At 47.1% G+C, this 13,417-nt stretch overlaps 2 protein-coding genes across 3 annotated transcripts in view; one reads left to right on the forward strand and one right to left on the reverse strand.

Annotated features, from left to right (window-relative positions):
* Positions 1-499: 499 nt before the first annotated feature.
* LOC138121192 (neuropeptides B/W receptor type 2-like) lies at positions 500-5,177 on the reverse strand. Of its 2 annotated transcripts, XM_069034449.1 has the most exons (3): positions 3,876-5,177; positions 1,896-3,366; positions 500-969 (listed from the first exon to the last, which is right to left on the reverse strand). In XM_069034449.1, exon 2 carries the CDS (start codon positions 2,722-2,724, stop codon positions 1,906-1,908), a length of 819 nt encoding a protein of 272 aa, XP_068890550.1. In that variant the 5' UTR covers positions 2,725-3,366; positions 3,876-5,177; the 3' UTR covers positions 500-969; positions 1,896-1,905. The 2 variants fall into 2 exon arrangements, with proteins under 2 accessions (XP_068890550.1, XP_068890549.1); XM_069034448.1 differs by having other exon boundaries at positions 500-3,366.
* Positions 5,178-6,921: 1,744 nt separating this feature from the next.
* The window catches only part of LOC138121073 (uncharacterized), a 32,002-nt gene continuing 25,506 nt past the window's right edge, over positions 6,922-13,417 (forward strand). Inside the window, exons 1-2 of the mRNA XM_069034265.1 lie at positions 6,922-6,979; positions 7,780-8,130. The gene's annotated coding sequence lies outside the window, so the exon portion shown is untranslated. The remainder of the gene's footprint in view (positions 6,980-7,779; positions 8,131-13,417) is intronic.

The raw sequence follows: 13,417 nt of genomic DNA on the forward strand, positions 1-13,417 counted from the left end.
TAAGGTTTTTTTCTCCTTTTTGGCCTTGATTTTGTGACTAGGCAAGAGTGTGTTTTATTGACAAAATGTGGTCGGTCTTGTCACTTTCTCAGGAGATACTCAGATACCTGAAGTTAAGCAGGTTGGTATTTCCCAGGAACCTTCAGCTGTAATTACAATGTTGAATACATTCTTCCTTTTCAGTCTCATGGGAATGATCTATTATTTGATTTCTGGTATGTCCTTAGTTTGGTTAATTCCTGCTAGTCCCCTTCATGTTCCTTTGAATACTAAAAAGAGGCTAATGCTAAATACTTGAGAGAATGAGAAAAAGATTTGGGAATATTCAAAAGCCATTGTGTATTGCTACCCTCCCTCAGTTAATGTTCCTTCCTTTTTGGGGTGATTTTCCCTTCTCCTCCCCCCCCTTTTTTTTCTTTTTTCTTTTTGCTAACTGTGCTGCTGCTATCTCACTGCCAAACTCACAAAGGAACCCCAAGAAATCAGCCTGCCAAGCAGATAAGGAAACAGATGTTGTACAGCACAAATGTTTAATAAATACCGAGAGCTTGAAAAAAAAAGGATATGGAAAACGGTGGGAGGCTAGTTAGGTGAAAATGAAGGAGATTTGGAATGGGATTACAAAGAGGAAACCCTTTTCTGAAGAGAAATAAAATACCTTGGTCTCTAAAAAATATCTTGATTCAGGGCAGTAGTAGAGAAGCAATAAGGACTTGCATTAGGTAAATTGGAAGACCTCACAGTCAGTGGACTCTCTGTACAACCCCCTGCAAAGCCGTGCCTGGTGCATTTAGGCTCTGATTTTCTCATTGTTTTCTGGCCTCTGTCACATGAGGAATAACAGGGAAAAGCTCCAGTCCAGGAAAGCATTTAACAAACTGTGGTAGGTCAGACTTGCAGGGTCTAGCTGGCTGCCGATCCTCATGGTGGCTTTGCTCCCATGTCTGAGTAATTGAGCTTCTTTCTGGCCTGTTAGAAAAGAGACATTCTTTAATTAAAATGCAGTTAACTCCAGCCTCATTAGCCCGGATCGTATTTCGCTGTTCCCTGGATGGCAGGCAGAGATGGGACTTGTACTTGTTTCATTACAAATGCAAAATGCCACCGGGTGGTCGCTCTCGGGTACAGACAGTGCCTCGCGCTCCAGCGTTTGTCCTCATGGAATGCAAAACCACTCCCCAGATCCATCCTAATGACTCCATCGGCCACCCTGCCACCCCAGATGGGGCTGGGTATGAGGGGTAGGGTCTCTCTGTCCACCCTTTGCCCTGGCAGTGCTGATCCCTGGTGGTGATGCCCTGCCCTTCTCCCGGCAGTGTGGAAGGGATGCAGAGCTGGTCTCAGTGAAGCACAGGGCTTGAGGGTTCCTGTGCCATTTCATTGTGTTGATAAAAATTAATGAACCGTGTAGCTCTTGTCTCTCAGTTACTGAACTGTGGCTGCTTTCTGAAAATGGTGAAGCATGTGGAGCTGCTGGAGCCTGTCCAGAGGAGGCCATGAAGATACTCCCAGGGCTGGAGCAGCTCTGCTCTGGAGACAGGCTGAGAGAGCTGGGATTGTTCAACTTGGAGAAGAGAATGCTCCAGGGAGACCTTTGGGCTCCTTCCAATGCCTAAAGCTGCTCCAGGAGAGCTGGAGAGGAAGTTTGGTCAAGGGTCTGGAGTGACAGGACAAGTGGCAAGGGCTTCACGCTGACAGAGGGCAGGTTTAGATGGGGTATTGGGAAGAAATTCTTCCCTGTGTGGGTGGGGAGGCCCTGGCACAGGCTGCCCAGAGCAGCTGTGGCTGCCCCATCCCTGGAGGTGTTCCAGGCCATTTTGGACAGGGCTTGGAGCAACCTGGGATAGTGGAAGGCAGGGGGGTGGAATGAGATGGTCATTAAGTTCCTTACTAACCCAGACCATTCTAGGATTCTATGCCTGGGCTGCTGAACCCAGCCAGGACTATGAAGACCATAATGGTGACTTTCTTCTTGGCTTTGTCCAGGGCTCTGGCATTGGAGTTCAAGTGCATGTTCCTCAGCTTGTAGAGCATCATGGTGTAGAGGATGCAGATGGTGGATACCGGAATGGCAAAGCCAAGGATGAGGGTGTAGATCCTGCTGGCTTTGAACCAAAACCTCTCAGGCTTGGGGAAATTGAGACCACAACTCTTGATCTCCAGGTCGTCGGTGTAGACATTGGCAAAGATGATGAAAGGGAGGACTATGATGGTGACCAGCATCCAGATGCACAGGCTGACAATCCTGGCTGCTCGGTACGTGCGATGGGGCATCCTCTTGGACCTGACTGTAGCCAGTACCACCAGGTACCTGTCTATGCTCATCACTGTCAGGAAATAAATGCTGGAGAAGATGTTGTAGTGGTCTATGGACAAGATGACCTTGCAGAGGATTTCTCCGAAGGGCCAGTAGCGGAGGAGGTGCTCGGCAATATTCATGGGCAAGACAAGGGTGAACAAGTCATCGGCTATAGCGAGGTTCAGGATGAACATATTGGTCACAGTCTTCATCTTGGGGGCCTTGAGGATCACATAGATGACAGCAGTGTTGCCTGTGAGCCCCACAGCACAGATCACTGAGTAGATCACGGGCAGGACAACGTAGAAATCAGCTGCCTGCTCTTGGAGGGTGAAGTTGAACCTCATGCTGTTTTCCAGGTAGCAGCTGTTGCCTGCATTGCTGCAGGAGCTGTTCAGATCATCCCAAAAGGAGCTGTTTCCCATGCCTGTTGATCACAGACCACCCTCAGATGCCACTGAAAGCTTTGCTAGCCCAGAAGTGAGAGCTTTTCTGTTTGGTTGGGTGTTTTTTCCCCTCCTGTGAGAAGCAGCTGTTACCTCATTTAGATGCAGCTTATTTTCAAAGGTGACTTGTGAGGCTGCATGGACCACCTAACTTACTTCTCTGCTCTGTTGGAGAAGTTAGATTTTGGAGTGATGAGGCGGGAAAAATATGTTTGGAAGACATAAGGCTCCATGAACCATGGAAACAAGAGAATTATGACTCTCTAAATAAGTCAAGGAGCTCTTCTTTCTGAAAGCATTCTGGTGAGCTTTGGCTTTTCTTTGCTGGGGGAGTTGAGTGGCTCCGGTTCAGCTGTCTGCAGTGAGAGTTCTCCTGGGGCTGGCAGGAACAAGGAGGCAGAAGGGGGAGTTTCGTGCCTGGCTGGCTGTTCACAGCCTTGGAGGACCTGAGGGATGGCTGCTGTTTCACTGGCACAGTGCTCGCTTTCCGTGCCGGAGCAGAAGCGTTCCAGTGGTTAATTAGCGCCTGCCTTTGTGTCGGAGTTCAGGCTCTTCATGGACTGGGATTTCACAAACAATGAAGAAGTTTGTGACACTGCTACTCCCCACTCCCAGGGTCCCCTAGCAAAAGAAGGAGGGGGAAAGATAGTTCAGGGAGTATTTCTGAAACAAAGGGTTAAAGGGATTTATCCCGCAATCAAAGTACACTTGTAAGCAAGGGTGGGCTCTGAACTTATTCACTGTGAAGACCGTCCCCAGTACAAACAACTGGCAGCACCCCAAACCTGGCAGAGATGGACAGACAAACCTGTAAATCTCAGAAGTTCAGGATTAATCAGGGAAGAGAGAAAAAAGTACCCTGAAAGCAAATCCACTTTAGAGGCACAGCAAGAATCATCCCATCTGTAGCATTTGCCACATCCATCACTATTGCCTGACCCATACTTCCAAGAATTCCTCCACAGGGAATGAACAAACAACCGACCCCTACCCCCACTGTGAAAGATCAAAGGTTTGGCAACTGGTCCCCAGGCTCTGCAAAGAGAAGCACCCCACTTCTCTTGCATTTTGTTGCAATAAAGTGAGTGGGACTGCCGGCATTGGGGATGGAGGGCTGAAGTGTCCCTTACCTGGGAAGCGGCTCCGCTGCCTCCTCCAGCACCTGCTGCTTGCACTGGTGAGCCTCTTCCCTCTAATCCGAGTTGGAGGAGGGTCTCTGGGTTGCTGACGTACCGGGATTTGCAATCAGATCAACATGATGCTTCTGTGTGTGTGCGCGTTGCATGTCTGAGCAATTAGCACTTGCTCAGACCAGGGAAGGGGGGGAAACAAAGGTTTTTCTCTCTGCAGGGTTACTGAAATAGTAAATACGGTGGATGTTCTCTTCAGGAATGAGGGAGATGTCGAGGGACACAGGCAGCACCCAGGACTGGCTGAATGAGGGATGCAGGAAACGGTGGGAAGCGGGGGATTAAACTGCTTCAATAGGGAATAGTGGTTGGTTTTAACAAAGGGAGTGGGAGGAGGGTGAGCAACATTACAGCGCGCAAAATAAACAGACGTACCTTGCCAGATCTGCGCTGTTTTTGGCTGCTCTGGGGCAGTTTGGCCGGGTTTCTCCAGCTGGGTCTCTGATCCAGCTTTGGAAATTCAATGAAATCCTTCAGATGTGCATCAGGAGGTGCAGGAGTCCCGTGAAACTTGTCGGAAATGCACCCCAGGTTATAGAGCAAACCCAGCAAGAATGTTGGATCACTTTACCAGCATGTCCCTGGAAAAAGAAGAAAAAGGAAATCAAGAATCTTTTGACTCTCCTCTAGTGTTTTAAATGTGGCCTGACCTTTGTTTCAAGACAAGGCAAGGGAAAACACAGGCATCCACGAGTGCCTTGCCTGACTGTGTGCATTTAACCAGGAGGGCCAGCTTGTAGATCTGAGCCATGTAGCCAAGAACTCTGTTTAACTTTGCTCCTTTTTATATCCTTCTGGCAAGATTATTGTGCACCAGTAGCTGGGTGGGAGTAAAACATTTCCCTGCACTTTTTAAGGCCATGGCTATAACTGACTTTTCAGCAGATGGGATTTTTTTATGCCCAATGTACAACTCTTCCAGATATTTTCTATATATTGGCCAAAATCTAACCAGACACTGGGCTTATGGAAAATTAAACAGGAATGCTATTGTCCAGTTATATTGCATAGGAATGATATGGATGATGCTTCTTCAGATGAAACACTCCCGGAGCTTTCCTCTTGCCTGTTTTGGGAAAGCTGGTGCGGTTTACAAGGAGTTGTAAACGAAGCAAGGTATTGATGGATCTGCAGAGGGGAGGCAGTTTCCAGGAATTGCTGTTGTCTTTTTCAGAGAAGAACATGCAGGGAGGCAGAGAAATTTAGGAGAACGTGATGTTACATCTGCTGGTCTGTCACTGCTCCCTGGGACAAATGGATTTGAAAGTAATTTTCATCCACAATCCTTTGAGGCTTTCTGCTTTTCAGCATAAAGTATATCTCTGGTCTCTGGGACAGCTTGAAATCTATCCTTTCTCTTCCCAAACTATATTTTCTTGGAATTGGCATCATGCTGCTGTGGCCAGGGGTCATGTGCCCAGGTGCTGTGTGTTTTAGGGACTGTGGTCTGGGGCTGGGAGCTGGGGGGGGCTGCAGTGCTGATGATGTTCCCTTGTGCTTTGCCCTCTGCCTTGTGCCTTACTCCTCATTATCCGTAGTGAACATGCTCTTCGTGCCTTGGTTAGGATGTGCTTGATTAAAATAACCTGTCAGAGATGAGATGGAGACTAATTAAATCTCATTGCCTGGTGTGGGTAGAGGGGCTTTTGCTTCTTATATGCCCCAAACAAATTACTGGCACCTGCTTTCTGAGCTCCTTGCCTGGTTCTCCAATAAAACTTGTTTGCTTTGGGGAGAACAATTGCCAACAGATCTAAATTCATGTAGGAAATTGCTTTGTAGCAGGAACCTTTCTACTGACAGAGAAAATATTTCCTCTGTGTGTCTCTGGGTCCAATCAGGGCCAGAGGCTGTGCACAGAGGAAACAGATCCATGGATATTGGTGTGATGGGGAGTGCTTGGAGGGAAGGCTGAGAGAATGTTTTATTCATCTTGTCTTCTCTGGCTGGGCACCCCCTTGATTATAAATGTTACAGTGCCACAAAGCCCTGAAAATCAAGCACTGGTTTGAAGATGCTGCTATAAAGCACACGAGCTGTGTCTTCCCTCGGAGCTGCTCGGACCTACTCTTGTGCCAACAGCTCCATCACCAGCACAGTGCAACAGGGACAAAAGTTTCATTCCTGGCAAAGCCACACCATGGAGATGGACTTTGCCTCTTGAAGCTCACATTCACACTGTGCAGCTTGGGTCAACTGTGCAAACAAAGAAAAGGCAGCGTTTTAGGGAGGGGGAAATTCCTGGCAATGCTAAATCAGCGGTGCTTTATTGCCTTCATAAAGCTGATGTGCTGCTGCCTCCAGACAAAGGCCATCCACCATTTTGGAGTTATGGACAAAATGTTTTGTTGGGCTCCTGCTGCTGTCAAGGAGTCAAGTTCATCTCAAGGACACAGATATACAATCAATACCCTGTTTACCAAAACAAAATGTTCTTGGCTGGCTGTCTTGCAGTTGCTGGTTATTAAGGTGATTTATCTGTATAAAGCGTTCAGGCTTTTCAAAAGCATTGCAGGTTAATAATACAATCAAGGAGTAGTTTGGGTTGGAAAGGACCTTTAAAGGTCATCTAGTCCAGCCCCCCTGCAATGAGCAGGGACATCGTCAACTAGATCAGATTGCTCAGAACGGAACCATCCAACCTGACCTTGAACGTTCCCAGGGATGGGGCATCTACCACCTCTCTGGGCAACCTGTGGCAGTGCCTCACCATTCTCATTGTAAAAAAACCTCTTTCTTATATCGAATTTAAATCTGCCCTTCTTTTGTTTAAAGCCATTCCTCCTTGTCCTATCACAACGGGACCTGCTAAAATATCCAGAACTGATTATGTCAAATGGGCTGTAATTGCTTCTGGCAAGGCAAGTGTGCCTGGTCAGGCTCCTTGTAGGGTAACATTCACCCACAAGCTGGGACATGTCCTCCTACTTCCCCCCAAAACCTTCCCAGCCATACTGAGCCAGGCTGGCTTAGACAGGTGATGGTGCTTGTGGGACACCCCAGGGAACCAGGCAAAGGCTGCAGGTGATGATTTTTTCTGAGGGGTGAGTGTAGGGCAAATGTCTCAATTGGTAAACTGGTGAATTGTGGGCGAAGAAAGTGCCTTCGAATGGTGATAATTGTTATGGATCCAGGAGCTGGTGACACATCCTGCCCACCCGAAAACTGCAGTGAAGGCAAAGGGGTAGGGGAAGTGATTTAAGGAAAATCAGAATAATGAGTCTATAAACAGCCTGGTTTTGTCAGGGAAAGTGCATATCGGTAACTGCCCCGTCTGTCTCTGCAGGGGAGCAGCCGACACAAATGCCGTGTTAGCAATTTCCTCAGAGCAGCTGTGATGGGCAATAAAAGCTCTAGCACCGGGAGTTGGTGGCTGGCGCTGTTTGCTCCCTGCAAGCCGGGAAAGAGGTTGGGAGACTCCTGCAATGGGTCAGTCCTCATTCCCAGCACCTCTTGGAGACCCTGGCTCTTCTACCACACCTCCCCCAGCCCCGTGGCACTGGCTAGGGCCACCCAGAGGTGGCACCCAGCCATGGAGGGTGAGTGGCATTGCAAGAAGCTGCCTGGCTCCCAGCAGGAGCTGTGCTGTCAGATGTGTTAATTAAGAGAGCTCTGGTAGAGCACTCATGGCAGTGGGAGCAAGGACATGGTGCCAGTCTTGCTGCAATTAATAGATATCTGTGAGAATTTAGAGTGCAGACAGAATGCTGCTTTAAACACCCTCATTTCCTCTCCCACCCCGCTCCAGTCTGGCTTTAAGCAGCTTTGTTCCAGAGACAAATTAAAATCTCCTTCCATTCCAGGATGCTTTTATTCTCCAGCATTTTTTCCTGCTTTTCTCCAGGGCTGGAAGTGAGTGTGTACTTTGGTTGGTTTGTTGCACCGAGCCAGCTCAGTCTGTTCAAAGCAGAGCCCTTTGGAAGAGGGAGGTTTCTGGAAGTGGACTGTGCCCTTTTTCCATGCTGCTTATTGCCTCTGTGTGGGGCTCAGGGCAGCGGCCTGGGGCTTCCCTTGTGTCAGTGTTGCCATGAGGAGCGGACAAAAACTGTCCCACAGCTCTGACTGTGCCAGAGATGCTGCTGCCTCACCCTCCTTAACCCTCTGGAAGCAGGAGAAGCTGCATCAATCTATGGATCAGTCTCCTGGACTTGGAACTTTTGTGCTTCCCTATCTCAGACTTCTTCCATCAGCCCACGTGAGTGACAGCTTTTGTGTTACCCGCCTGTGGGACCTGTGCCTGTGAGGACAAAGCACTGGATGTGATGGTGATGCCTTTTCCTGGTCTTAAAATCAAGAGTCAAACACGGTTAGAAGGGGAAAAGGGATTTTACCTTGGTGTTTATTTTAAGGATCCTTAGGTGTACATGTCCAGGTCATGTGCATCGAGATGCACCCCGCCGAGTCTATGTGTCCACCTCCCCCCCAACATCGGGTATAACATTATAGGTGTTACTAATTAGCAGGTCTATCAAAGATTCCCCAATGAGAGGCTCAAGTGAGCCCCCCTCCCCAAGGAGCCTTCCCCTGGATGGTTCTATCTTGGTTTACAGAATGTGTTCTGGAGAGGACCTTGGGGTCTGGGGCACACCGATCCCCAGCTATGAAGCTTCTAAAATGTTTATTCTCTTAGCTTAACAAACAAGTCCAAGAATGTAGGCAAAAAGCACTAGGAATACAGAAGTTGTAAAAAGGTATAACAGGGGTATAAAAGAAAAGGCAAAAATCTTCAAGGCATCAATGGGACCTGGAGCTGCAGTACTCCGGGGTACAGCTAATTGCTTCCTTTTGGAGTTCTCTTGACCACAGGTTCTGTTTCCTGCTGGTTGCCTTTGCCAGATGTGCACGGAGTGTGCACAAGCACAGCTGAAGATTAAGACATAAGGAGGAATCCTAGTTTGAAAGGATGGGAGCAAAACCGAAATAAAAGGATGTTTTTTGCCTAAAGTGGGTGTGAGTCGGCAGGTAGGAATCAGCTCTTCCCTGGATCCCTGTCCTTCCTGTGCTGCTGGCAGATGAGGGTGCCCTGCAGTGCTGTGATCCGTTGGCATTCCTGGCAGGAATATACATTATTTAGTTGCTACCAAGCTGGTTGTAACACAGCTGCTAAGAGCCCTTGGTATCTGCCACATCCAAGTGAGATGAGTTGTCACTTTGACTTTTTTAATGCCATCTGAACTGTCACTTCTGAAAGGTCACCCTTTCTGTCATTGCTTGACCTGCTTGGAAAAGCTTTGGGCCTTTACAAACAGCAAGAGGGCTATAATGCAGTCTTGGAAAAACAGCCCGGAGCCCTTTGGGGGTGCTCGCCAGGGAGCAGGCTCTGTGCAATATATTCCAATATCTCCAAGCAACAGCTTAATGTGTTGCCTTGTCTGCTTAAGTAGCAGAGCTCCTCTGGCCTAAAAGCCTCATCAGCAGAGGGCTATGGAGTGCAATTTGCTGCTGAATGAATTTGCTGCTTTATTCACTCTGGTTTCCCCTCCCTCTTGTGTTATGACAGTGAAATGACTCATCTTCCCCTTAATATCATGTTTTAGAGAAATGGTCTAATATTTTGTACAATGTTCATTGTAAAAAAAACCCCAAACCAACAAAACAGATTAAATCTGTCTTCTGGCACAACATTTTCCAGTGTAATTCTACAGAGGCAGCACCTTTCTCCACGCTCCTTAGGCCAGCAAACATTGTGGAGTACAAGGTTTGTGATACCATCAATTATTGTAAGGAAAAAAGGGAAAAGCAGAAGGCCTGGTTCTTAGTGAAACTTGATTCTGGCTTTGGACTGCAATCATTTATTACAGCTCTGTTTTGCAATTAATACCAGCGTGACCTACTTAAATAGGTCCTTGTAATTCTTGTGCCCATGTATGTGCTCGTGAAAATTCAGTTCTAAGAGCATGAGCCTTGTTGGTTATGTCAGTGTGATGGAGAAAAATGTAGGTTGGATAATCGAGGTGAATTTGGTAGGAAATGGTGTGCTATAAAACTCATAAAAATAATTTAAAAAGCAAAAGATAAAAGGGAAGGGATTACTGCAAGTTGGGGTTTATGGCTGGTGCTCTCTGCTCATCCACACCCCATGGTCATGGCCATAGTGGGGATGTCTGAGCTAGTGAGGGAGGAATTGGATTCAGTGTGGGCCCCAGAAACAGCCAAAAGAGCAGCAACAGTCAGGAGCACCTGGCTCTTCTCTCCTTAAAATCTAATCTGAGCCCCAAAACAAAGGCCCCAAATTTAATTCCCTGGGGATTGAAGCTGTCAGGTCTTTGACTGGGGCTTTCACAGCATGCTGGGTAAATAAGGTCCCCATCAGACATCCTATTGGTGCAGATGTAATTATAGATAACCACACCATAAAGAAGTTCTGGATGCTTGTGGAGGAGAAGCAGAAAAAGCAGGGAAATAAAATTATACTTCTGTGTTTTCCACATGGAATAATTTCTGAAGTGCAGAACTCTCCAGGCCATGCAGGGCCTCTTGCCAAAGGAAGTGATTTCAGACAAATGCTGACTGAGTGGGAGAAGATGTTTATGTTTGAGGCCTGAGTTATCACTGAAGTTTTTCACTTCTAATACTTGGTAATATCAGTGTCATTTTATTGATAAGGAGCACACTCAGGCTCTGAGACATCTCCATCTGTACCTGCTTCACAACTCCACTTGAAGGCAGAGGAAGATTATTTCCTTGTAAATGACCTGTTTTCACCAAATTCTGCAAACTCTTACTGAGGCTCCTTGCCATGAAGTTGATTTTCTATTTTTTTTTTTTTTTTTAATAATAAGGATTGCTTTCTGCTTCCAAATGTTAAGTCAATTCTTTCCCCACCTGGCATGTCAGGAGGTGCAGGAGCATATCCTGTGCAGAAACACTCCCTAACTCCATCAATAACCTTTTTGTGCTGCTCAGCGAGTCCTAGAAAACTGCAGAGTAGTTTTGTGTCTCTGCAGGTTACTTGGCAATCAATTCTCCATCTCTTATAAACCCTAATTTACAGGGAGAATGTGACAAACTCCTTCCTCTGCAGTCAGGAGTTGGCAGTGTCCATTCTTTTATGGGTTCAGCAGAATAATATCATAGGAACAGAGGTGTTCTGCAGCATTCCTGCTTGGTTTGCTCCTCATTGTGTGAGGCAGGCAGCAGCCTTCTACATCCCTACAAAGCACAGGGAATTTTCTGGACTGGGAAGAAAAGCATCCATAAGAGAGGCAGAATATAATGCTGTTACCCATGGTTGATGCTCCCACCTCTGTTTTCAGTTTTTCCCTTCCTTGCTGCCCTGGGGCACCTGAGTAATGGGGTGTTTGTAGTGCTGTTGTCCAAATTGAAACTGGTGGAAGAGTTTGTGGACTTATTTCCAGCATGAGAACAAACCCTGTTTTGACAGTTGTATAAGGGAAAAATTATTTCAGGGAGAAAGAGGTGAGAATTTTTTCATGTGGCTGCAGGGAGGGAAAGCAATTGTGGTGTGTTTGGTGCGTTGTTAACGTAAAAGCAACAAAAGCAACCCAAACAGTGAGCGAGCATCGCTTGAGCTGCACACGGTCAGTAAGGGCTGGATCTCTCCTGCTCCTTCCTCTGCCAGAGGGGCTTGTGTTGGGCTGCTTGCCCCTGTCATTTCCCTTTTGATTGCACAGCCGTTTCTTAGAAAACAGCTGGTTTTTGCCGGCTCTCCTGAGCATTCAAGCGAGTCCAGGAGATGTGGGGATGGGCTGATAAGTGGGTTTGGATGGTCTTGGCTATTAGGTGTTGCTATGTTTCCTGGCGCTCCTGTTTGTGATGGAGCTATTTGCTTGTCTCCAAAGCCATCCCAGGAATGCTGCTTTTGTGGAAGGCGGAAGAGCTCAAGAGAAAATGTGCTTGAAATTACCCGTTGTGCAGAAATGCAATCATTGCGAATTTTCTGCTAGAAACTGCTTGTGAGCAAAGATGGAGCCTGAAGTAGGGATCTGCTTTTGTCCCTTACAGTGACACAAAGCTCTCTGTGCATCTCCAGAGGGTTGTCACCACACAGGAACATGTCCCTTCAGGAATCTCCTGGCAGGCCAGCGAGGGGGATTTGTCATCACAGCTGCATGCCTGGGAAGAACATCGAGGCAAATTCCCCTTTTCTGGCCAGGAAAGCCAGGGTGTCTGCCTGCTGTATTTCACGAGTAGAAAACCAATTGCTGAGGGATTTCTGCTGGGAGATTTGTGCTTTATGAAATTCATGCTGGGGGCAGAGGAGGACTGGGGAGCTGGAAACGATAGCGCTGTCTTCCTCCCCTCTGCTTTAATTGTTTGTAATGATTTAATAAGCAACACTAAACAGGGAAGCTGATTCTTCCCTGCAGCAAACACAGGCATGTGGCATTTCATTACTTTTATTAGGGCCTGTGTTTGGAATTTCTTTGTTGTATTTCCTTCTTTGCAGGCTTGGTCCAAAGCTTGGAGAAGTCTGTGTGAAAACTGGACTTTGGGCTGTCAGGATTCTGAGTGTTGAGTCAGCACCAAATCCATGCAGCTATATGGGAAGGAAATAATAAGGAGAAATTACATAATTTAAACAAGGAAATGCTCTTGGCTTTGGCCCTTTGTGTGCACAAACACACACCCAGATAGGAAGAGCAAATCAGGTACCAAATCACAGTACTTGCAGAAGAATGAATGGAAATAACTCCCTGTTTAGGCTGGAAATCAGGAGAAAATTTGTACCCATCAGAAGGGTGTTGAAGTGGAGCAGCTGCCTAGTGACAACAGACAGAAGGAGAAGTGAAATCCCAATTTAGAGGCTTTTAATGTGGAGCTTTTTGGATGTTGGGGGCATTGGAAGTAGATCTTGCCAGTCCCATGGGCGATGCAGGCAGCTTCCCAAGGGAGCATCCCTGCCCACGCCAGGGACCTGCTGCCCTGGTCCCACAAAGTGATTTGGGTTGTACCTGGTGGCTCAGCAGATCTTGGGGAAATGCCTCAACCTTTTTTGGATTTGAATGACATTTGAGTCAAATCAAGTTTCTCCTCTGAGGGATGGAGTCTTGGGCTCTCATGGGTTTTACTTGAAAGTTCCTTTAATCTGTCCCCCACCCCAAAAACCGCCAGCAGATCCCCTGCTCCTCCCACTCTGTGTCTCCCACAGATATGATCCTCAGAGCTTTTCCCTTGAACTAAAAGAACTGGAAATTGGTTGGGTTTTGTTGCCTCTTGGCAACAAAATTTTCCTCAATTGTGCAGCTCAGGGGGAAAGAAACTTCTCCCTCCCTTCAGTTTGCTGCAACAAAGTGTTTTGTTCCTCTTTGTGAAGAACTGGGAAGAAACACTTATGTTAAAGCTGAGGGAGCCAGATTCAATTCCCTTCTCATTTTGAGCAAAACAACCAAGTTATTTATGTTAAAAGTAACTCCAGAATTTTGAAGAGATCTTTTGAGAAAATATTTCCCTTGGTGACTGATTATGAGTGGGTAGGGGAAGAAACTCTTTGCCTTGAGCCACTCAAAGCAGTCATTTCT

The sequence above is a fragment of the Aphelocoma coerulescens genome, chromosome 20, assembly GCF_041296385.1.
Source record: "Aphelocoma coerulescens isolate FSJ_1873_10779 chromosome 20, UR_Acoe_1.0, whole genome shotgun sequence".
Lineage (NCBI taxonomy): Eukaryota > Metazoa > Chordata > Aves > Passeriformes > Corvidae > Aphelocoma > Aphelocoma coerulescens.

Coding starts and splice junctions, on each gene's coding strand:
- LOC138121192 (XM_069034449.1), bottom strand. CDS start 2,724: ATGGGAAACAGCTCCTTTTGGGATGATCTGAACAGCTCCTGCAGCAAT.